This window comes from Pseudorasbora parva, chromosome 6 (assembly GCF_024679245.1).
Source record: "Pseudorasbora parva isolate DD20220531a chromosome 6, ASM2467924v1, whole genome shotgun sequence".
Lineage (NCBI taxonomy): Eukaryota > Metazoa > Chordata > Actinopteri > Cypriniformes > Gobionidae > Pseudorasbora > Pseudorasbora parva.
The window spans coordinates 45,510,552-45,535,616 of NC_090177.1; the positions used below are offsets into that span (position 1 = coordinate 45,510,552).

At 38.0% G+C, this 25,065-nt stretch overlaps 1 protein-coding gene across 2 annotated transcripts; it reads left to right on the plus strand.

The window, feature by feature from the left end:
* The first annotated feature begins 251 nt into the window (after nucleotides 1-251).
* Nucleotides 252-12,487, plus strand: vgll4a (vestigial-like family member 4a). 2 transcript variants are annotated; one of them, XM_067447023.1, is made up of 5 exons: nucleotides 252-880; nucleotides 2,827-2,950; nucleotides 3,071-3,278; nucleotides 5,580-5,691; nucleotides 9,114-12,487. In XM_067447023.1, exons 1-5 carry the CDS (start codon nucleotides 805-807, stop codon nucleotides 9,317-9,319), a joined length of 726 nt encoding a protein of 241 aa, XP_067303124.1. In that variant the 5' UTR covers nucleotides 252-804; the 3' UTR covers nucleotides 9,320-12,487. The 2 variants fall into 2 exon arrangements, with proteins under 2 accessions (XP_067303124.1, XP_067303123.1); XM_067447022.1 differs by having other exon boundaries at nucleotides 253-880; nucleotides 3,071-3,302.
* Nucleotides 12,488-25,065: the final 12,578 nt, after the last annotated feature.

A 25,065-nucleotide genomic window follows, 5' to 3' on the forward strand; every position in this document is an offset into this window, starting at 1 on the left:
CACATCGCTTTCTGTTTGTTTGCGAGTTGAGTTTTCCTTTGCAAAGCAGATCGTGTTTGTTTGCAAAATGCTGGATTTGTTTGTTTAATTATGGCACAAAAGAGGAGGCGTGTTACGGCGGGAAAGTGACGTGAAGCATATTGTCGCGAGAGTTTCGCAGACGGTTACCCTTTCAGAAGGAACAGAGACTGCGTTGCGTTGTCACGTGGTACGTGTAGCTTTTCTCAGCGCTTGTCAGGATTGGCCAATAGCAGTCGTCCTTGATGACTGCAAAACTATATTTTAAACAGTTTTATTGAGATTGATGTCACGACTGTGACAGGAAATGTAAAATAGAACACGAATATATAAATAAACCACCCCTTGTGATAAATATCGAGTTTTGGGAAAAGAAAAGTTACCCGTTTTTTTTTCCTCCGGCGGAAACGCACGCACATCCCTCCTGTCGAGCAGCTTTAGCAATATAAGTTAACGTTCACATGCATTCACAACAATTAATAATCAAATCACCTGTTTGACGGATTTATTCATTATTTTATGCACACAACGGCCCGTGCTCGACAAGTATGAGATAGTGTTTTGGATTTAAGTCACTAAAGTAAACTTTTTTCGGACATGTTAGCTGCAGCTAACGTTAGCTCGTTATGCTAAAAACAACGTGAACTTTTCATTATTTTTATTCTTTACTCCCAGTAATTGTAGGGTCGCTCATGTTTTCCCTTCTGAAAGACCGACACATTCAGCTCTATCTGAGCTGGAGCCACCCATTTTAATTCTGCTTTAAATGTCAATGTTTGTGGTAAAATGGATATTTTGATGAATCGATTCATCAATAAAATGAACAATAACATCAGCAGGCTGCATTGCAATCCATATGAGGGTAAGTAACAGCATTCACAACTCTAAAACACAATACATGTGTAATACTAATCACTCAGTAGTACCATTGTGAACAGTGGAATGCATGTTAGTAAAATGTGCTAGTTTCTTAGAAATGTAACATTACGTTAATTATGTTGGTCTCGGGTTTGAAAATAAATTTACCGTTTTCAGAAACATTCAAATTTCATGACTATTATAGTAAATGTAATAACACATTTCATACACAACGATGTACATATCTTAATATCTTTAAAAAAAATACACTGCCTTCCAAAAGTTTTTGATCTGTAAGATATATATATATATATATATATATATATATATATATATATATATATATATATATATATAACAGTAATATTGTGAACTATTTTTATCATGTAAAGCAGTTTTCTATGTTAATATTTGTAAAGTGTAATTTATTCCTGTAATCAAAGCTGAATTTATCATTATTACTCCAGTCTTCAGTCACGTGATCATTCAGAAATCATTCAGATATGATGATTATAATGATCAAGAAACATTTATTTAACAAGGATGCATTAAATTGATCAAAAGTGCGACATTTATAATGTTTGCAAAAGCGTTCTATTTGAAATAAATGCTGTTATTTTGTGTAACATGACTTTTTGTAGCATAAAATTGCTTTTTAGAATTAATTTGTACATTAATAGGTTAAGCAAAACAAATGTGTATGTCTGAGAATCTATTATACACACACTTAACCGCAGACACACCGAAATGACATATACAGTGACGTTACACATATTTTGAGTGTCCCTTATTTTCCATTAAGAATCACAATCGTCCCTTATTTTCCTCTTCTGAAGTCGGACACCCTTTATCATAATCTAAACAATTATACATGGATTAAATCAAGTCTGCATTTTTTTTAGTAAAATGGGTGTGGAGGTCATTTCATGTTAACTTACCTTATTCACATTTTAAAAAGTTAACAAGGAAATTATAATGTTATATTAAACCTCAGTCTGCTTCCACTTCCTGAGCTGTTTTCCGTAAATAGTAACGTGTAATTTATTCCTGTTGATTATATCATATATATATATATATAATCTCAAAGCTGAATTTATCATTATTACATCATTAGTCTTCAGTGTCACATGATCATTCAGAAATCATTTTAGATATGATAATTTGATGATCAAGAAACATTTATTTTCTTAAAGAAATTAATACTTTTAATTAACAAGCATGCATTAAATTGATCAAAATGGACAGTATAGACATTTATAATGTTGCAAAAGATTTATATTTCAGATAAATGCTGTTTTTTTTAGCTTTCTATTCATCAAATAGTCCTGGGAATTTGTTTACACAACTGTTTATAATCATAAATGTTTCTTGAGCACAAATCATCATATGAGAATGATTTCTGAAGGATCGTGTGACACTGAAGACAGACTGATGATGTAATGATGATAAATAAAAAAATAGAAAAGTTATTTTAGATTTGTAATAATATTTCACAATATTACTATTTTTGTTGTTGCTGTATTTTTAAATGCAGCCTTGGTGAGCATAAGAGACTTCTTCTAAAAACATAAATGAATCTCTACATTGTTCAGCCTGAACCTAAACCTTACATGATCTGATATTTCAAGGTTTTCTTTCGAAGGATCTCAACCTTTTAAGGAAGTTTTCTTCATTATTAAATCAATTCAGGACAGTTGACATGTGGGACTTTATACACCCACCTACTGTATACTACAAGATTTATAATAAAATATTTGCATATTAACAAATAAATCTCATTGTTTTTTTTTTGTTGTTGTCTGATTTCATTTTACATGAATGATGATCTAATTTCTTCTTATTAGTATTATTGGCAATTGGCTAATCACAAAACATTTGACAAATATGTGATTAATATGACTGTCAGTAATGATTGTGCCTTAACTTTGGCTTTATCTGATTTATTGACAGATGATTCAGGGGCCTCGAGGGTTTTACTGAACTCAGGCTGTCCGCCCGTGAGCCCAACCAAGAGAAAACACCACGAGAACGAAGACTCTGAGGAACAACACATGAACAAAATCAGATCACATCTGTACGTCTGCTGCAGTTACTAATTTACAATGCAGACATTTTTTTATTTATTTTTGCTATAGAATTGTTAAATCAAGGCCTTTTAAACAGCATGTTTTTTAATTATTTAATTTTTTTTTAGGAGAAATCAAAATGGAGATGCTGTAAATCCGGAGTCATGGAACTACAGTTCATTTGGACATGCTCCTCTGAGCGCTCTCCATAGCCGTCATGTATTCACACCTTTCCCCATTTTTGGGGATGATCAACCCATCGAGATGACCAAACACAGCTCAGATCCTACTAGGAGCGTGCTTCTTATTCCTGGATCCGGCACAAAACCTCAGCAGGTCAGACTTACGCAGTCTGAAATAGTAAGAGAGATTTGTTTTTTAAAATTTTAGCCGCTTTTCCACCATCAAGCCAAAACCGTTTTCTTGCTTTAAGGGGCAATGTAAAGCTGCAAAAAAGGTTTAAAGGGTAACTAAACCCTAAACCAACTTTTTTTAGTTAATGATCTGCAAGACTGGGGCTTTATTAATGCTGTTTATTGATTCGAGAAAATGTTTTGACATTTGGGTATAAAGTGTTTTAATTCTATAATATATGGTGTAAAAACGTCTTAGTTCTGCCCTCTTAAGGTTGAACGGTGGCTACTGCAGTCAGATTTTCCTATTGGACGTTGTGGTGCTTCGTGACGTAGGATGGTACTTCCAACGGCTCACTACCACGCCCCTGGCACGAGCTCACCACGCCCATAGAAATGTTTTTTCCCGTGATCACATGATGAGAACGGCTTCAGTCCAGTATGAGCGCTCGTGTTACATGAAGTAGAAACATTATGAATGAATGAATTCTCGTCACTTGCTTTCAACATTCTAATGAAGAAAATACAGATAAATAATGCAGTTGTAAGTACATGTTAAGCTTTTCTTGTGATATTTTGCCGGCGGTCATGTCTACAGATAATTTTCATACTTCAGAGGCTTTCAGACAAACCCTGACAGGCAAATGGTTGCCGTGGTAATGAACCACACCGTAACGTGCTGGCGTATAACGGTATAGTCTAACTTTTATTTGAGGAAATCTGTTGTAATAGGCTATTAGGTTTGAACTTATTGGTCCTGTGCTTTTTTTAGTGGCATTCAGTATAAGGATATGGCTGTTCAGTGTTCATAGATTAGTTAGTGATCTCATTCTCTCTTGCGCTGCTGCTTTGCTAGCATGAATGAATGAATGAAAGCATCGTCGGCATCGGGAGTTAAAGGGTTACTTCAGCGATTAGCATATGGCTTTGCATCAGTAGAAACCCTGGAGTATAATCAAATGATTGTGCTTTCCCCCCTCATATCCCCCCGAGACGAGATTTATGCATTTTTTTTCTGGAAAAAATCCTCCCGTGACCCAAATTGACGATATTTGCATCATAGGAGGAATGTTTGGCCAAAGGCTAAAGACTACAGCCAGCAGAGGGAGCCATTTCTGCATGTTTTGAACCCGCGCATGGGAGATCACACTCACAGCTCAGCTCGCAGCTGCGGGCATTAATTTAAACGGATGCTTAGCAATGTAAGTGTTTTAAGTTCTCAAATTAATTTCTATGAAAGTTAAGCTTCCAAAGGCATGAACTAAAAACGCGGCAGACTGAACTCGCGTTGTGAATGTATGCCGTGATTAACGTCATTAGCTCATTTATGACGTTAAATGTAGTGTCTCTTCTCTAACTCACTGTAATCCAGTAGCGGTGGCTTTGGGAATGGCCTCACAGGGCAGCGAAGCATTCTGGGAATTGTAGTCTTTCACCCCCATGAGACAAATACATTTTCTTTTCTTTTTTTAGTCTAGAAGGCACCAAATTCAAAAATAATTTCACATTTCTACTGCATTAATGACCCAGTTTAAATACAGATTCATCTTCCCAGCGTTCCCAAGTACCCCTTTAACGCAGTTTGAGCCAGCGGCTCGATTGATAAGGCTCATTTCACCCTCCTCCACTTCAGGTGAAGGTGGTGGAGAAAAGTCCTCTACTTTAGATGACCGCTCTGTTGCAAAACTACTGTCCTCTCTCCAGTCACTATCCATCTTAGTGAGTCTGACGGCTGTCAATCAATCCGTCATTGCTGGTCTCAGGTACACCACCACCACCACCCCCCCCCCCCCCCCCCCCCCCAAAAAAAATATATATAATTTAAAAATTGATGTAATACATATTTTGAGTTTCAGCTGTTTCAAAAGTGTTTAAAATGTATAAACACACCAATGAGGCATAACATTGACCTAATATTAACCAGAGCCCTGAAGATTCAGCGGTTCGGATCGCCAAAGTCATGTGATTTCAGCAGTTTGGCAGTTTGGAAAGTGGACCATGTTAACGTACTTGAAAGCAGCTATTTTATTTATTTTCTATCAGTATCAGAGAGAGATTTACAAACCTTTTCTCTCTGCCACAAGGACCAATTTGGCTTCTCTCTCTCTCTCTCTCTCTCTCTCTCTCTCTCTCTCTCTCTCTGTCTCTCTCTCTCTCTCATTATTACCTATTACCACTTGAACCGTTCATGGTGGAAAAGTGGCTATTGATTCGACATCAGTGACTGCACTGGTACAGGATGTGCGTATGCATTAACATGTACATTTGCCATATTTCCTAACAGAATCGTCCATCTGTAATCACCTGCGCCCCTGCCAGCAACCGGCCTTGCAGTCTTTCCAGCTGCCACATGTCCCCTAATATCTGCACATCTGGATCCACCAACAAGACCAACGGTAGTTCATTTATGAACGATTGCATAATCAGATGCAGTGTGTGTTCTGAGTCTGAGTGAGCAGCACATCATTACCAGCTGCTGCGCTTGTTAATGTTACTATAACACAGCCTTTCTCAAAGTGGGTGCCGCGGCACACTGGGGTGCCCCGTGATTGTGTCAGGGGTGCCGCCAAAAAATTACGCTGGCTAAAAATAAATAATAATAATAATCTGAAATTTCATATATACAGGGTTCCCGCGGGGTCTTAAAAAAAGTCTTAAATTCAGAAAGTTACATTTAAGGCCTTAAAAAGTCTTAAAAACGCCCAGATTTTCATCCTAGGTCTTAAATTGTATTTACCAAAGTCTTAAAACTTTTACTTCTGTTCAGAAACAAAACCTTTTAGTTTTCTTTACCCGACTGCTTCATGCATTTTACTCCTTACACTTTTCCTTCAGCTTTTCAGAAAGCTGCGATTGGCAAACGGAAAGCAAGAAATTACCGTAATAAACCATATTTTGGCAAAAAGCGCTATTTGTCTTTAAGGATTTTTTTTAAGCGTGCCAAATGTTGAGGATTTACGGTCAAATAGCGCTTTAATATGCTGGCGCCAACACTCGCATTCTAATAGGGTTAAGCGTAATGTATTCTGATGTATTTGACTGGGTGGGCGGCTGTCAATCTCAGGCCCAACCGTAGATCCGCCCCTATCATAGGTTGGTTGTTTTGTCTGGTTCGCACTTGTGTCTACGCGCGTTTTCAAAGAACATGGGTCTTTGCACACTGAGTCCGATATTTTCGCATGCGTTTTTTCATATTCGTGATCCGAAAAACTCGTCACGCACAGAGACCTTGCACACTGAGTCCGATGCTTATTAATGAATGTGTTACGGGGAAAAACGCAAAACAAGACAAAGTGACGTCTAGTGAGGATGATTTGTTTGTCCTGAGGAGATAATGGGTTCATCTAACGTTACTCCTGTGATCGCGTAGAGAGGAGAGTTTCTCTATCAAGCGGGATTATCCAGATCGACCGATTCAAAGTTGCAGTTTCAGTGGCTCAGTTTGATGCTTTGCTAGCGATACTGGAGACATATTTAAAAGAAGACCACTAATTTCTGTGAATCAATTGATCCCGAACACCTGGCAGTATGTCTATGGATCCGATCACACACACATACACACACAGACAGACAGACAGAGCTTTACAGACCCTTACGAAACAAAAATATATTGCAATATATTTGAAAATATCATGCAATATATTCACATATAACGTTATGGGATTTAATATTTATATTTTCCAATATATTAAAAGCGGCCATCATTTGTATATTTTCCAATATATTGCATGAATATATAATATATTTTATAATGCCATCAATATATTATTCCATATATTAAAATATATTTCAAGAAAATATATTGGTAAATATATTTTCCTTTTGTAAGGGGAGACTTGATGTGATATAATTATAGCGGATATAATAATAGTTGTGGTATTTTTGCTAGAATAATATGTATGGTGGCTCTGAGTTGTCAAAACGTCTCTGCGTTTTTACGGATGCGAAAACGCAGAAAATCGAACCTGTTCCAATTTTTTTTGGACGGACGAAAGTTTCGGAGGCAGTGTGCAAGCGTGATTGACATAACGTGAGGTCGAATTTATTTTTGGAAGTGCGTAAATTATTATTCTAGCAAAAATACCACAAATAATATTATTATATCACAGCTATAATTATAGCACATCAAGTCTCTGTAAAGCTCTCTGTGTGTGTGTGTGTGTGTGTGTGTGTGTGTGTGTGTGTGTGTGTGTGTGTGTGTGTGTGTGATCGGATCCATAGACATACTGCCAGGTGTTCGGGATCAATTGATTCACGGAAATTAGTGGTCTTCTTTTTAATATGTGTCTCCAGTATCGCTAGCAAAGCATCAAACTGACACTTTTAATCGGTCGGTCTTGATCCCGCTTGATAAGGAGGGGAAACTCTACGCGATCACAGGAGTCTCTCCACATCTCCTCAGGACAAACAAATTATCCTCACTAGACGTCACTTTGTCTTGTTTTGCGTTTTTATCCCCGTAACGCATTCATTAATAGGCATCGGACTCAGTGTGCAAGATCTCTGTGCGTAACGGAATACGAAAAACCGCATGCGAAAATATCGGACTCAGTATTTTGATATCAGTTTCTGAGTTTATTTAATGTTTCTATAACTGAATCAATAAAAATAGAATGTTTGAGAGTTTCTGAGATCATTTATAATGCTTTTAGTAATGCGTCGTGTTGGTCTTAAAAGGTCTTAAAAAGGTCTTAAATTTAACTTACTGAAACCTGCAAGAACCCTGTATATAGAATATATTTGAATTTACATAAATGCCTCTTCTTCTTTTTAACCCATTCGCACGTACGATCACACATTCACGCATGTGATTAGAACGGTCAGTGCATCACGTTCATTCAAATGTGCTTTCGCTTGCACTGAGCCAGAGACAGGCACGCTCAGAGCTGTCATATATCACAACTTTTCAGTGTTTACAGCCACATAATGTTTATTTTGGGTTTCATACATATACATACTAAAAAAACAATACATTTAGAGTTTGTAAAATACACAATGATGAAAAATGAAGAGGCAATAATAATCCTTTCCATTATAATTAGTTTTATTCATATCAGATACACATTGTGTCAGTAACTTTAAAGTTGACTCTATTCTTCTCCCAGTTCACCTGCCACTTACTTTTATGTATTTTGGGAGAAGTGGATGAATTCACGTCTTGTAACTTAAATCTAACAGATCCGATTTTCTGAACGGCGATGGCGGCGCCCATCGTGCATACAGCTCAACTAACGCGATCGTTAAGGTGTTTAAACGACAAAACACTTCCACTTGTACATATTTGACAATCGGAATATCAGATATTTCAGGCCATATCTAAAAAAAAATTGTGAATATTTTGAATAAAAAAGGAAAAATGCCATAAAAGCAGATCATCATTCATTCATTCTCTGTTGTTGCTGCGGTGTGTCACATGACAAGCAATGACGCGTCACCATGGAAACCATGAAGTGACACATTAATAACGGTCGCTTTGAAAAACAGAATGTTTTAAATTTACGTGTGAAAGGGTTAAACATATTACCGGATTATGCTCTGTTCATTACTGTCTAAATAAACAGGACATTTGCATTTAGATTTGGGTTATGCAGTGTTTTTAAATTATATTTTAAACTGGGGTGCCTTGAAATTGTATGCACTTTTGAAAGGTGCCCTGACTGAAAAAAGTTTGAGAAAGGCTGCTATAACATTACAACAGCTTCTCTTTATCCATTTGTTGGTGGATTAATACTTTTTTTATTGATTCTTGAAATGTAAACTCCCCCGTGAAAAGCAATAAATGATGTGTTTCCCTGATCATGTGTTCTCTCTTAATCAGCGAACACTGAGTGTGACCCTGTGATAGAGGAGCATTTCCGCCGCAGTTTGGGGAAGATCTACGAGGAGGCGGTGCCTGTGTGTGACTCCCTGTCCATCGCAGGCTCAGTGGATGACCACTTCACTAAAGCTCTGGGGGACGCCTGGCTGCAGATCAAAGCCAAGGGCAGTGACAGCACCGCTCCAAACCACGAGGGCCGATGCTAAACTACCTTAAGCACAAACATGAGGAATTTTTCTCTGTTTATTTAAGTGGTTAAATGCTCACAAATGAAAGGATTAGTTCAATTTAAAATGAAAATGATCCCATGATTTACTCCCCTCAAGCCATCCTAGGTGTGTTTGACTTTCTTATTTCTGATGAGCACAATCAGAGTTATATTAATAAATGCCCTGACGCTTCCCTGCTTTATAATGGCAGTGACGGGTCCATTGAGTTTGAAGCCCATTAAAGCACATCCATCCATCATGAAAGTGCTCCGCACAGCTGCGGGTTAATAAAGGCCTTCATCAGAAAGAAGAAAGTCATAACACCTAGGGGGAGTAAATCATGGGCTAATTTTCATTTTAATGTAAAATGCTCCTTTAAGTTGCTGGTCCACGTTCTGCGACATCTTGGTCTGGATCTCGGGGTCTCGTCTGGATCTGGTCTTGAAGGGTCTAGTCTTGTTCTGGGTCTAAATTTTAAGGGATCTAGTCTGGATATGATCTTGAAGGGTCTAGCCTTGGTCTGGATCTCGGGGTCTAGTCTGGGTCTGGATCTCAATCTTGAGGGGTCTAGTCTGGATCTGGTCTTGAAGGGTCTAATCTTAGTCTGGATCTCAGTCTCAAGGGGTCTAGTTTGGATCTGGTCTTGAAGGGTCTAATCTTAGTCTGGATCTCAGTCTTGAAGGGTCTAATCTTAGTCTGGATCTCGTTCTTGAGGGGTCTAGTCTGGATCTGGTCTTGAAGGGTCTAATCTTAGTCTGGATCTCGGTCCTGAGAGGTCTAGTCTGGATCTGGTCTTGAAGGGTCTAATCTTAGTCTGGATCTCAGTCTCGAGGGGTCTAGTCTGGATCTGGTCTTGAAGGGTCTAGCATTGGTCTGGATCTCATTCTCGAGGGGTCTAGTTTGGTCTGGTCTTGAAGGGTCTAGCCTTGGTCTGGATCTCGGGGTCTAGTCTGGGTCTTGATATCAAGTTTGGATCTCGGTTTAAAAGAGTCTAGTCTGGATCTGGTCTTGAAGGGTCTAATCTTAGTCTGGATCTCAGTCTCAAGGGGTCTAGTTTGGATCTGGTCTTGAAGGGTCTAGTCTCGGTCTGGATCTCAGTGTTGAAGGGTCTAATCTTAGTCTGGATCTCGTTCTTGAGGGGCCTAGTCTGGATCTGGTCTTGAAGGGTCTAATCTTAGTCTGGATCTCGGTCCTGAGGGGTCTAGTCTGGATCTGGTCTTGAAGGGTCTAATCTTAGTCTGGATCTCAGTCTCGAGGGGTCTAGTCTGGATCTGGTCTTGAAGGGTCTAGCCTTGGTCTGGATCTCATTCTCGAGGGGTCTAGTTTGGATCTGATCTTGAAGGGTCTAGCCTTGGTCTGGATCTCGGGGTCTAGTCTGGGTCTTGATATCAGTCTTGAGGGGTCTAGTCTGGATCTGGTCTTGAAGGGTCTAATCTTAGTCTGGATCTCAGTCTCGAGGGGTCTAGTCTGGATCTGGTCTTGAAGGGTCTAGCCTTGGTCTGGATCTCATTCTCGAGGGGTCTAGTTTGGATCTGATCTTGAAGGGTCTAGCCTTGGTCTGGATCTCGGGGTCTAGTCTGGGTCTTGATATCAGTCTTGAGGGGTCTAGTCTGGATCTGGTCTTGAAGGGTCTAATCTTAGTCTGGATCTCAGTCTCGAGGTGTCTAGTCTGGATCTGGTCTTGAAGGGTCTAGCATTGGTCTGGATCTCGGGGTCTAGTCTGGGTCTTGATATCAGTCTAGAGGGGTCTAGTTTGTATCTCGGTCTAAAAGAGTCTAGTCTGGATCTGGTCTTGAAGGGTCTAGTCTGGATCTGGTCTTGAAGGGTCTGGTCTACACTACACCTCTGCTATAAACGTGACCTTTGAAGGTGATGGCCAACCAAAGAAACGCTTAAATCTAGTTTTATGAACATCAGTGTGTCTGGGTTTTATGCTCAGATTGGAGTTTTTCAGTGTCATTTGTTGAGCTGAAGTCATGATCTATCGGACAAACACTCAAGTGATTTAAACTAATTGTGTCCAAAGTTTGAACCCAAGAACAGTTTTAAAAAAATTGGTGCTGTGACATTATTTTAATGAAAACTCCTAAAAAAGACATTTAAAAAGTCAGAACCACAAATGTTACCACGATAAATGCGTTCAGATGGTTTAAGATCTGACTAATTGTCCTAAAATAATGCTGTTGTTGTTCAAAAACTCTAAATGTTTCCAAGCAGACTCTAACTCTGCCCTTTCTTTAATGACTCTAGAAGCTGGTGTCTGTTTTAAATGTTCGTTACGCTCTTCACATTGACTGATCAAGATGAGCAACTGCTGGGTCAGTGTGTTCTGGGGTTCGCTTCAGAAAATGAAAAAGGCTTGGCATTGATTGTGTCTGGACTGCCATGACACATTTCTGCAATGATCAAGATAAATTAAACCTAGCAGTGTTTTTTTAAAAAAATATATTTTCATTTAAAATGTATAACTATACTTGTGTTTTATTATGCTGGCATTAAATGACAAACACATCTAGTCAACACTGCTGTGGTTACTGGGTTACTAATCCAGCTGCTGAGAGAGAGAGTTACTGTAATCTGCCTCTGTTATCCACCTCTCATGGACACTCAAGAGTGGACCGTTCTCTTGTTCTGTTGGAGCATTTGATTGTTGGATTTTTAATTAATATTTCGTAACCAGAGCTATTTTCTATTTTCCAGTGTGTGTGTGTGTGTCTTGCATTATGCCACCACACAATGATCTCATTTCCTCATCTCTTGTCTTTCCTTTTCCCCTTTGTGAAGCAATACAACTTTTTTTCGAAATGTAAAATATGACGGTCATTACGCTGTGTGTGATGAATAAATATATAGTTTATCATAGCACATGATCTGTCATGAAGTGTTGTGCATGCTCATCTTTTCTCCTTGTTATGCACCTGTCCGGTGTTCATTTAGATGTTATAACAGATGTAATAAGTGCAAACATGTTGAGCATCTCACTTTGCTAAACTGGTTTTTTAGTGGTGGATTGAACAAAAGTCTCATAAGTTGCCTGTTTGACATGGGTAGAGCTACATTAATATGGAATTTATAAATATATTTGTGGGTAGTTGACAAATAAGTAGTAAAAAAAGCTTTTTTGTAAAACACTGCTTTTGAAGAATAAATGCATATTGTTAAGTAGTGTGTGTGAAGTCTGATTTTTGAGAACTTTCTCAATTCTTTCACTGTTTTTTGAGCATTTTAATCCAATTGTTTCAAAGCAATTTGGGTGTCCCCAACTGAGCAAGCCAAGGCAGTTCTCTTCTGGCTGAAGAACACAGTGTAGGATTATTATTCTGGCAACCTTAAAGGTCATATTCTCATATTAAAGGTCTTAAATCGATATTCGTAAGATTAAAAAGATTGGAGTTATCGCTCCAGCATCTACAGGGGAGTTTAATTGACCCGCTCTCTGCAGACACTTCAGGATGAGTTGGTCATGTCCAGACGCAGGTCCAGCATCTGATCTGGATCCGGCCAACTGCAGTAAACCTCGGGATAAACAGAGAGACTAACATTAGTGTAGATGCCACTCTTCTTATGATGTAACGAGTACATCAGGTGTTATGGGAAGTGTTCCCGGTTCCGGCTGACCTAGTTAATGCAGCCTAGCAATCATTTAACTGATTTGATTTATATAAATTGATAATTTTTCATTTGTATGCCATAATAAAGATGTGTTTTTAGTCTAGATTTAAACGGACAGAGTGTGTCTGCTTCCCGAACAATGCTAGGAAGACTATTCCAGAGTTAAGGTGCTAAACAAAAGGTGCGAGGACTCAAGTGCAGTGTATCGATTAGGGTTGTGCATGTTTTCTTCCAAGAGAGTCGAGAAATAAGCAGATCTAGTTGTTTTCTCTGCCTTTCTATATGCGATCATGCTCTCTTACCACTAATTGCGAAAAACCTCCAGTTTTGTTTTCTAATTCTTCCAGCTGCGCTCTGTTTTTCTGACTGCTTTTTAAAGGGCCAGAGTGTGCTCGTTGTACCACAGTGTTGGGACTATTTTATTTATTATTCAAACATATGCTCACTTTACCCACCCACAGAAAAAATAATATTTAAAACTGATTACAGTTTTGATTTGTCTTTAGCCAGAACTTAAGCCTAAAAGTGAACTTTTTGAAGTCAGATATAGTCTTAATGTCCGATGGTAATGATGAATTCTATAGCTTACAGGTCTTGACAGAAAAGGCTGTGTGAGTGAAGGTTGTCCTGCAGAATATTACGCCATTATGATTTGAAGTACTTCTAGTAACTCTTTTGCTGTTCTGTATTTGAACAAATATACTAAGGTGCTAAATTATAAATACATTTGAAAATTAATTTTAGAAACCATAAATCACCAAAGCTTTCCAAGCTTAGTAAATTAAATTTCCTAAGGATATGATAATGATGATGGCGAACAGGTTTTTTTATCCATAATTTTTATTCCTTGATTATAGAGTGAACCAATATGTTTTGTAGCAGATGGAGCTGCTTGTGCCCAAACTGTCATGCGGTATGAAATATGTGAAAAAATCATAGCATGCATGTACAGCATGGCTGCCTGGTTTGGTATAGTGTCTGATTGGTTTAAAACAGTTAAGATTACTTTGTATTATTTTAGAGATTTTTTATTTTCTTATTTTTCTAGATTTTCTATATGTTTAGCAAATTTAAGTTGAGGATCTAAAACCGATCCAAGATATTTAAATTCTGTAACAGAGTGAATTTTTCCATTTTGTAAGTTAATTTTAAATCCCTTTTGTTTAAATCAAGTTTCTTAATAGAAAAACACACGGAAAACTGTCTTTGCAAGATTTAGCAACAACTGATTTTGAATAAACCACTATCTGACATCAGTCATACATAAAGACCGTACATCAGCAGCCAGCTCTGGGGATTTTGGCGATGCATAAACAACTGCATCATCTGCATGGAGCTGGAAACTGGCCCCTGAACAGTTTAACGGTAAGTCATTTAATTCAAGACTGAACAGCAAAGGACCAAGTATAAAACCCATTGGTATGCCCATTTTGATATTCAAAAGCGATGATTTTTCCTGGGCAACTTTAACGCACTGTACTCTAGCTTAAAGATAGGACGTAAACCAACATACTGCCTCATTAGAAAAGCAAGCTATGGTTGGTGGTATCGAAAGCCTTTTTAAGGTCAAGGAATACAGCTCCTGCCACATCACCCCTATCCAGGGATTTTTTCCCCCTGTTTTGCAATTTCCGTTGAATAACCTGATCTAAACCCAAACTGCTGTGAGTGGAAGAGCTGTTTGGATTCTAAATGATCAACCAATTGTGCTGCTACAATTTTCTCAATTACTTTTGTAATGGCAAAATAATTAACTCCTTCGCTTTACTGAAGAGACAGACATTAGCCAATTATAATTATAAAGGTTTATTTCTTGCAAGAAAGAGCCACAGTCAACTCAGTCATCAGTGCCTGCATCGATTGTGAACTGAAGACAAAACAGAAGTCACAATCTCTTATACCCCTATTGTCTAAACAATCCCTCTCAGTAGTTTTCCACACATGGTAAGAGTGTTAAAGACAGCACAGAAGTGTCCTGCATGGCAAACACACATATTAGCTCCTGTATGAATACAAAGATACTCTAAATAATCAATATTCTTCATCAATGATTATAATTTTCCATAGCACTTTGGATAAAATTGGTCAAATAGATATGGGAAGATAATTACATATAGAGTCCTGACTTCCTGATTTAAATACTGGCAACATTATGGATTTTTTACATCCTAAAGAAAATGTACAAGTCCTTATAGAAAGATTAACAAAGTGGTTTCTTATTTTTTTAAAGAAATTAACTATTCATTTTATAGATATCGTTTGATTTAGAATTGCACAATTTATTAATAATATCTTCAACTTGTATTTAAAATAAAAAGAATCTGCTGAAGCTATTCCAGTTGGATAGTTTAAATCTATGGATTCTCCTTTTTCTTTAAAGATGAAAGATTTTCTTTAATCTTTGAGCGCAGGGGAGCAACTGTCGAAAGTGCTGGGGAAAAAAGTCATTGGTTTCTGTTGCAACATCGAGTTCCTCTTGGCTATCTGTAATGCTGAGGAGATGTAACTGATGAGGAAGATTATGTACAAAGCACTCTTTAGTCGCAGCGGTTATTGTCCTGCCATATTTGAAGCGAGGGGATGGCTTTGCTGCCTTAGCTAAATTAAGTATACATGATACTAGGTAATGATCTGAGATGTCATCACTCTGCTGTAGAATTTTAACAGTATCAAAATTGAATCCATGTGACAATATTAGGTCTAAAGTATGATTGAGTTGGTCCTGACATGTGTTGTCTAACTCCAATAGAGTTTAGAATGTCTCTAAATGCCAATCCCAATGCGTCTCTTTCATCATCTACATGGATATTAAAATCACCAACAATTAGTACTTTATCTACAGCCAGTACTAACTCTGATAGAAAGCCAGCAAATTCTCTGATAAAGTCTGTATTGTGCCCTGGTGGCCTGTATACAGTAGCCAACACAAATGTCAAACGGGATTTATCATTTACACTACACAACATTACATAAAGCATTAAAACTTCAAAATAATTATATTTAAAACACTTCTGAGTAATACTGAAGATATTATTATAAATTACAGCAACACCTCTCTGTTTACCTTTCAGATGCAGCTTGTGTTTATAACAATAATCTTGGGGGGTGGACTCATAAGTAATGTAGTCGTCAGGTTTTAGCCAGGTTCAAACACAGCACATATAGATTATTATTATTAATATCTAGGTGAAATAGTCTCTATGTGTTGGGATTTATCTGACTCCGGTGACGTGAGACAGCTAGCAGATAGTCGATTTACCCAATGTTTGACCCTTTCTCCTAGATATTATCACAGAGACTGTGTCTGTTCCCCGAATTAGTAAATGGAAAAAAATTAAAAACCATTCAACGGAAAATATTTAATTGATTTCCAACAAATAAGTTTTCCATTAAATATCCAAATAAAATGAATTATTAAATTAACTGTATAAGCTATACTACTGATCTATATTTCTGATCATTCACAATATATGATTAATTAGTGGTTTCTCCAGAACGACTGGTCAGCGGAATCAAATTTTGTTGCAGTATTGTCCTGTTTAACACTGTGAAGCTACTTTAAACAATCGTCATTGTAGAAGCGCTTTATAAATAAAGTTGACTTGACTTGACTTGGTAGGCGTTCTTGCACAATATGGCTGCCGTCGCATCATCCAGGTGGATGCTACACATTGGTGGTGGTTGAGGAGATTACCCTCTTCTATGTAAAGTGCTTTGAGTGCCTAGAAAAGAGCTATATAAATGTAACAAATTACAAATTAATTTGTCTGCTTCCTGACCTGGTCCCCAGTGAGTCAAGGTTTAGCTCTAAGACTAAGTGCCAAATTACTAGAGAGAAGAGCAGCAACAGTCCAGGAGGGATGAATGCCGTCTATCTTCAACAGGTCAGGTCTGCCCCAAAAACTTTTCCAATTGTCTATGAACCCTATGTTATTTTGCAGACACCACTTAGACAACCAGCCATTGAGTGATGATAATCTGCTAACTATCTCATCACTCCTTTTAAAAGGGAGGGGACCAGAGCAAAAAACTGCATTTGACTGCATCGTACTTGCGAGTTTACATACCTCTTTAATGTTAATTTTGGTGATCTCCGACTGGCGAAGTCGAACATCATTAATGCCGACATGAATAATAATCTTAGAGATTTTACGATTAGCTTTAGCCAGCACTTTTAAATTTGCTTTGATGTCAGGCGCTCTGGCTCCTAGTAAACATGTGACTATGGTGGCTGGTGTCTCTATTTTCACGTTCCATATAATAGAATCGCCAATAACTAGGGTACTTTCAACAGGATCCTCAGTGGGTGCGTCACTGGGTGGGGAGAACCTGTTTAATGTTTCTCATTGGAACGGAAGAGTGTTTTTTAGATCTGCGACTATGCCGTCTTATAGTCACTCAGTTGCCCTGCATGGGCTCTGCCGGAACGAACAATGTACAGAGTTCACTAAGCTATTTGCATCCAAATCAGTGTATAAAGCTGTTACATTCTTACTATTCTCTTTATAATTATAATCATACACTGTGTTAATAGGCCAGAGGAGAACTGGCACCCCGACTGAGTCTGCTTTCTCCAAGGTTTATTTTTCTCCATCATGCCCTGATGGAGTTTCGGTTCCTTTGGTCGGCTTTGGCTTGGCTTGCTCAGTTGGGGACACTAACATTTCAACTATCGCTGATCTGCCCACATTAGCACAATATGATAATTGAAATAAGCTGATAACATCACCGTTTTCACCAGAACGACTGTACAGCCGAATTAAATTCTGTTGCATTATTTTCCTGTTAACACTGTGAAGCTGCTTTGAAACAACTGGACGTGTAAAAAGCGCTATATAAATAAAGCTGATTTTGATACTCTTGAACAAAGTCTGGATGCGTGACTAATTCTGAAATCTTCTCCGTCAGCCTGAATACATCCTTACATTTATCACATATGAAGCTCTGTTCGTGAACGGAGAATGATATACTGATCATGTAGCATGCAGTGCAAGTGACAATTGCAGGAGAAGAAGACTTAGTGTGTTTTGTTAATTAATACAATTTACCAAAATTTGATGGACTATTGACTTATCCAACTCACCACAGTTGTTTGAAAACTGTGGTGAGTTAGAAAAACTGACAACAGAAATCAACTCTGTCATGTTACAGTGCAGGGATGCCGAACTCCTGTCCTGTAGAGTTTAGCTCCAAACCCTGGTCAAACTCACCTGCCTGTAGCTTCCAGTGATCCTTCAGACCTCGAGTCACTTGATAAGCTGTGTTTGATTAGGGATGAAGCAAAACTCTCCAGGACCGGAGGTCGCCACCCGCTATAGTGGGTCCAAAAATGATAAATATTTGAACAATTTTACCATGTGCACACCTCACGGGCTTCAGTCACATGACCCTCAATGGGGTCCTTCAACTAATTTAACTTGTCTGTGGAATTGCCTTATTTAAAATCAGGATATGATGTCACACCGGAGGACATGGTTTTCTATGCGTTTAGAAATATATGGATGAATAAATGATTGTCATTTACTAATAGACATAAATAGACAGTTATGGCAGGTATTTATGCTTTTTAATTTATAAAAGTTGTAATTTACTGAATCTCGCATGAGACAGTCAATAGGACAGTTTTGAAATTTGGCACAAATGTTATAATATCTAAAGACAAACCATTTTTTTATCAACAGGTCCATGTAAGACAAATAAATGTATTCACTGAATTTTAAATGATGACAATGCTAATTATAGAAATGTTTATCTTGTGTGACTATGAAAATGGCATCTCGTTAACAATATACACACATTTATAGTAATATAACTGATTTTGAAATGACAGAGTGGCTTTGCCATTACATGCAAGTGCTGCATTTATTTGTAAAAACAAAAAACAAACAAGCTTTCTTTTTTTCCTAGAAATTAAAATCACTTCAAAGAAACAGTCATATTTCTGGAAGATTTTCCTGCACCCACATCATGTATCACTATAGATTCAGGGCCATTCAGAAGCTCTTCTTTGTGGAAATCCACACACTCGTCATGAACCGAAAACTGAGAGCCTGACTGGATTTACCCAATCATTTCACATTAAAGAAGTTTTCTCAACATGGCATATCTAATCAGCTGCTGACTTACACAGGAATTATTTGAACGATCACTGAGTGAGTCATTTGACTATGTATTACTATTTTTGGAAGGCTTTTGTTGACAAATGTATGTAATTTCATATTTACATGCAATGCAGGGGATCACAGCTGAACCTCTTTGACCTAATATATTTACTTAAAGTAACCCTTAAGATTTTTAATGAATAAGTTAGGTCAATAATACAATTAATAATTAATCAATAATAAAAATACTTATAAAGGTTCACGGTTCTCTGATGTTGCGTCACATGGCATGCAGGTAAAACTTTTTTTTTTGTGTGTGTGTGTGTGTTTTATTTTGATTGTTTTATTTTAAAATGATTTATTGTAATTTTAAATGGTTACGATTTAATTCGTTAACAGCTTTTCATGAAATGGCCGAACCCCCTACAGTTCCTTCACAAACTCCAGTCTGGAAAACCCTGGTGTAATATTTAATGCACTACATGCTGTTGACAATAAAGAAAGGGGTATATCTTTCTCTTTGTATTTTAGATCAATATGGTACAATATTATCCTATTGAAGTGATAAATAAGTCCGGTCAAAAGTAATCAAAAAGTAGTTTGATTGTATTATAGTATTGTGTATTGAAATGGATTACAATCTGTAAGTAATCTACCCAGCAACACTGAAACTTGAGACAAAAGACCATAAGGAGCCTTTTTCCAGGAGATACCTTATCCATGAACCTGCGGGATGGCCAGAGCAGAATGTGCGTTCGGACATGGCCTAGGAGACCATCATGATCTGTGGGAGCATAAGAAATGCAGCATTGTTGACCGGCGAGTAGAAAATGAAAACGTTTGCAAACCAACCTAATTAATCCGTTTTTAAAGAAGCCTACTGCATTATTCTTGTTTTCAAGAATTATTGCTTTTTTATACTTTCAGATACATTTAATGTTTAGCTTTAAAGTCCACTGTATGAAGAGTTATTGGGTATAAAATGTCACAGTTGACTTTATTTTGCTCTCCTCATATAAATGACCTATAGTGTCCTGCACACACTAGCGAAACATCTGTGTCTGAATCATTTTAATATGACTGTATATCAAAACATGTATTATAATATGCATACAAACTTGATTTGGACTATTTTAAAGGGGATTTTCTCTATATATAAATTTGTTTGCTCCCTCAGATTCCAGATTTTCAAATAGTTGTATCTCAGGCAAATATTGTCCTATCCTAACAAACCAAACAGCAATGGAAATCTTATTTATTTCAACTTCAATTTCAATTAAAAAAATGTACCCTTATGACTGGATTTGTGGTCCAGGGTCACGTATTGTAACAATTGGCTAAATGCTTTTATCTTTTTCTTACAGCACTTACATGCTGTTGCCCTTGTTTGTTTCGTTGCTTCTATTGCTCTCCTCTTTTATAAATCGCTTTGGATAAAAGTGTCTGCTAAATGATTAAATGTTAAATATAAATATCAATGACAGAAAGGTGCCATCTAGCTTTTGTACCGCAGTTACAAGGACAAACGAGACAAATGAGAAGGTCCCTGTTTTATATTTCACTAGATTACACAATTCAGCCTATAGTTTCTGAATGAGCCAGCAGAGGTCAGTGTAGACCTATCATTGAACATATTAAACAAAGGACATGTGTTCTCATCCAAAACTTGATCAATTTATACAAATTCTAAGCCATATAGCTATTATTGATATGTTATATATCAATAACAGCTATAAGAAAAGCTTAGTCATTGTTACTATTAAATATTGTAATCATGAAAACATTGATATATATATCCTCTAACCTTCTCATCGACCCCTTTGTTTTCCCCAAACTCAAAGGACCAGATGACCTCAGCCTCTTTAGTATCAGAACTGATGGGAACAAGCCTTCCTGTGAAGTGTGCTCTCTGAGGATTACCAGAAGACTTGCTCACTTTCTCACTTCCTCACGAGATTCGTTACAGGCTTACAGGGGACAGGCTTCGGCACATATCTGCAGAGGACATGGAGGGACACGCTTCAAATGGAAACAACACTTTGGGGTTAGCAAAATTACAGCTGTGCCCTTCATACGGTGTACAATCAAGACAATTCATTTAATATTCAGGTTGTGTAAAAAGAGAAAAATGTGCACATACATAGTGGCAAAATAATGAAAAAACATGTTTTTGCTGTGTGTGATGAAAGCACACGGTTTTCTGTAAAAAAAATTAAATAAAAAATGCTGTATGAAATATGAGCAACATCTGTGGTTTTGAATGTGCAGCTTTACCATCTCATAATTTCTAGGGTGAGACCGCCACTGGATTTGCATAATTGCTTGTAGATTATTTGAGCATTATCCAGCGTTTTGCACAGCGCCGTTCTGAAGAGGATGTGGCCGCATCCTAAGGGGAAAGCACATCTAAAATAGATCCTATAAGTAAGTGCAGTACATGCACAAATGTGGGATTGTGGCCTGCAGGAAAACTTGAGTCATGCTGGCAAGATCAGACTCCTACGGCTGACAGCATACCGTGCCCTATTGCTAAACACATCATTTCCACATCCAGCATAGGTCACCATTGCTGAAGATGAAAGGTTGAAGATGAAAAACCTTACGCATTGGTGTATACAAGGATGTGTTGAGAGGTTCTTGCAGAAGACTGACCTGATGAGGAACCGGAGCTTCATTCATTGTGTCAGCGGCACTGCTGGCAATGGCATAACCTCTATGAGACAACACGGTCAGTCCTGATCACAGTCTAGCATGCACACAAACAGAAGCTGTCAGCCCGTCTCAGCGTCAGGCTGGGTTTCAGCAGGCGTCTCTGCCTATCGGTCATTCTCCAGCCACTCATGTGCCGTCTCTTTAAGCATTGGCCATTTGCTCATGCAGGCTACAATATTTTGTAGTCATCGATTCATAGAAGCAGCGTTTGGATTGTTTTGGACTATACGGTACAGATTGGCTTGGCTTGCTCAGTTGGGGACACTAAATTATGATCTAAGTTATTCAAACTAAATATACAAATAAAATGAATTTATTAGGTCTTATTTAATTCTATAAACTATAATACTGATCTGCCAACATTGTCGCTCTATGATAAATTAAAATGAGCTGATAACATCACTGTTTTCTCCAGAACGACTGTACAGCCTAATCTAATCCTGTTGCAGTATTGTCCTGTTCAACACTGAAGCTGCTTTGAAGCAATCGGCACTGGAAAAGTGCGATATAAATAAAGGTGATGATTGATTGATTAAATGGTACAGATTAAAATGCATAAATCTCCCTTTCAATTTGATATATTTATACACAGTGCACTTAATTTTCCACATGTTATGTTGCAACCTTACACTTTTAAAATAAAATAATACTTTTTAATAATAATACTTATGCCAGGAAGTACCAAAAATAGGGTTTCACCATGATGCTATAGAAGAACCATTTTTGGTTCCCCAAAGAACCGTTTTGTGAAAGGTTCTTTAAAGAACCATTTTTTTCTAACCATTTTATACTCTAAAGAACCGTTCTACACATCATACACCAATTGAATTGATTTGACATGATTTTGAAAGGCACATGCCTATCAGGTCTAGATGAAAATGCATATCAGATTAAAGACCAAACCAAGTTCAAAAAACTGCAAACAGAGCTCAGAGACAAGTACAAAAGAATAAAGATTTAGGCACAGATAAAGAGATATTCTTAATGAAAACCTGGTTCAGAGTGCTCTGGACCTAAGACTGGCCTGAAGCTTCATCTTCCAACAGGACAATGAGCCTCGGCACAGAGCCAAGGAAATGGAGGAGGAGCAGATTAGGGACGACTATATCTCAATGTCCTCAAGTGACCCAACCAGCCTTTCTTCTGAGGAACACAAAAGTTGATGTTTTGAAAACTGGTTTGTGTGTGCGTGTGCGTGTGTGTGTGTGTGTGTGTGCGTGCGTGCGTGCGTGCGTGCGTGCGTGTGTGTGTGTCTATCCATTCAATATGAGGGTGAGTATCTCATTTTTCTCATTTTACAATACTTATAGGCATAACACTCAAGGACACATTACAAGCATAATAAAAGCTGGGAACATAAAACTCACCCTTTCAGACTGGCTTTTGAGCAATTATATTAAAGACAAGATTTAAAAACCAGAAAAATTATTACTATTTATAATGTCCTGCAGAAGTGAATTTCCTAAATGGGTGAGATGATATAACTAAACGTTTGAGAACCCATGGAAGTCAATCAGATGAAGCAGAACAAGAGTGAGTGCTGAAGAAGAACTCCTGCGCACTGTGACCCACAGCATGAGCTGACCCCGCTCTGGGATTTATCACTTCATGGCTGAGTTGCTGTTGTTCCCAATGGCTTCCTCTTTGTTATAATCCCACTAACAGCTGAGCGTGGAATATTTAGTAGAGAGGAAATGTCAGGAATGGCCTTATTGCACAGGTGGAAACCTATCACGGCCCCACGCTTGAGTTCACTGAGCTCCTGAGAGCGACCCATTCTTTCACTAATGTGTGTAGAAGCGTCTGCAGGCCTAGAGCTTGATTTATACACCTGTGGCCATGAAGGGATTGAACACCTGAACTCAGGGATTTGGAGGAGTGTCCCAATACTTTTGGCAATATAGTGTATATTTAAGATTATTTTAGTGTGAAATCACTGGTGTAAAGTTATTATACAATTTGACAACTTATAAACCCTATACACCAGGGGCGCGCAATCCTGCTCCTGGAGATGGGCCTTCCTGCAGAGTTCAGCTCCAGCCCTGATCAAACTCACCAGAAGCAGCTATTTTCCCATGTTTTCTTTTTTCCAATGTATTATACTCTTAAAATCATTAAATTGCCTTTTCACTGATTCTTCTGCCTCTGACAGGATACATTGACAGGATATGTGCAAGAGGAACTGTGCACAACCTTGTGGCACCATCAGTCCGTTTTGATAAATGCAAGCTGCATTGATTGAGATTTGTTTATGCCTATAGTTACAGTAGGGTTAGCGTCATCAGCCTGCTGGCACAAAGCAAGGCACCTTCCACCATTAGGTTCAGCTCTGTCAGGATGCCATTTTCCTGTAGCTCTGGAGTAAAAGTTACATGGCTTAGGTGATCAGCACAGTGCCCATGAGCAAAGATGGCAGCATGTCTCCCTGATCTTCTTGCACATAAATCCATGAATGAATGAAGTAACACGTGCATGACGTTTAATGTCAGAATATCAGCTGAATATTAGATCAATGCTGACCCTGCTTTAAGAGACGTCCGCTTTTCAGCAGGCTAGTTAGTGCTGCTCCACTGATCAGCTCTAATAAGGAAAGTGACCCGATGCCAATCTAAGCAGCAATGTTTCTCCTCTCACATCTCTTTGCGTTGTCTTCTGGCAGTCACACACTCAGGCATGTGTGCTAAAGATGTTACATAACTCTCCCATTCACTCATCAAAGACTCGCTGTACGGCAGGAACATGCTGCTCTCGTCAGCTTCTCCTGCATTCATTTACCTCAATACAGCACTAAAGCAAGAAAAACACCCAGCTGTGCTCTGAAAGCATGCAGATCTACATGACACACTCAGTATAAAGATGTATTTTGGACTATTTTTATTTATTACAATTGACTGTTTCTTTAATTTGTGCTTAAAGTAGTTTGGCAAAGTGTGAGTCATCTAATATAGTGTTGTTTATTTATTCATGTAATTTATTTTTCACTATAATAACTATTGTGGTTTTACCTTAATTGTTAGAGGAGGCACAGCCTCTCTCCTGATTTAGGGTTTTATCCCTGTACTAAATGAGATAACTATGAGTGCTAAATAAGAGAGCAAGCTTGCAAGAGATGCCGTTTGAGCTTCCATCCATTTAAAGGCATGTGGGGGTTTTAATAATGGCATGTCTAGGCAGCGGATGCCCCCTCTAGCTAAATTAACCCAGCAGAGTTTTGAAACTAAGCATGTAGGACAAGAAAACAAAAAAACTAAAGACATTTATTCTTCACTCATTCAAGTGTCAGGTTTGTTGCTGTAAACAGTGATAGTATTGACTCTC

Bases quoted from the DNA above. Each gene is read 5' to 3' on its own strand.
- vgll4a (XM_067447022.1), top strand. From the start codon at position 805: ATGGATATTTTGATGAATCGATTCATCAATAAAATGAACAATAACATC. The intron at 2,951-3,070 runs GTACGTCTGCTG...ATTTTTTTTTAG, and splicing joins AACAAAATCAGATCACATCT to GAGAAATCAAAATGGAGATG. The intron at 3,303-5,579 runs GTAAGAGAGATT...ATTTCCTAACAG, and splicing joins GACTTACGCAGTCTGAAATA to AATCGTCCATCTGTAATCAC.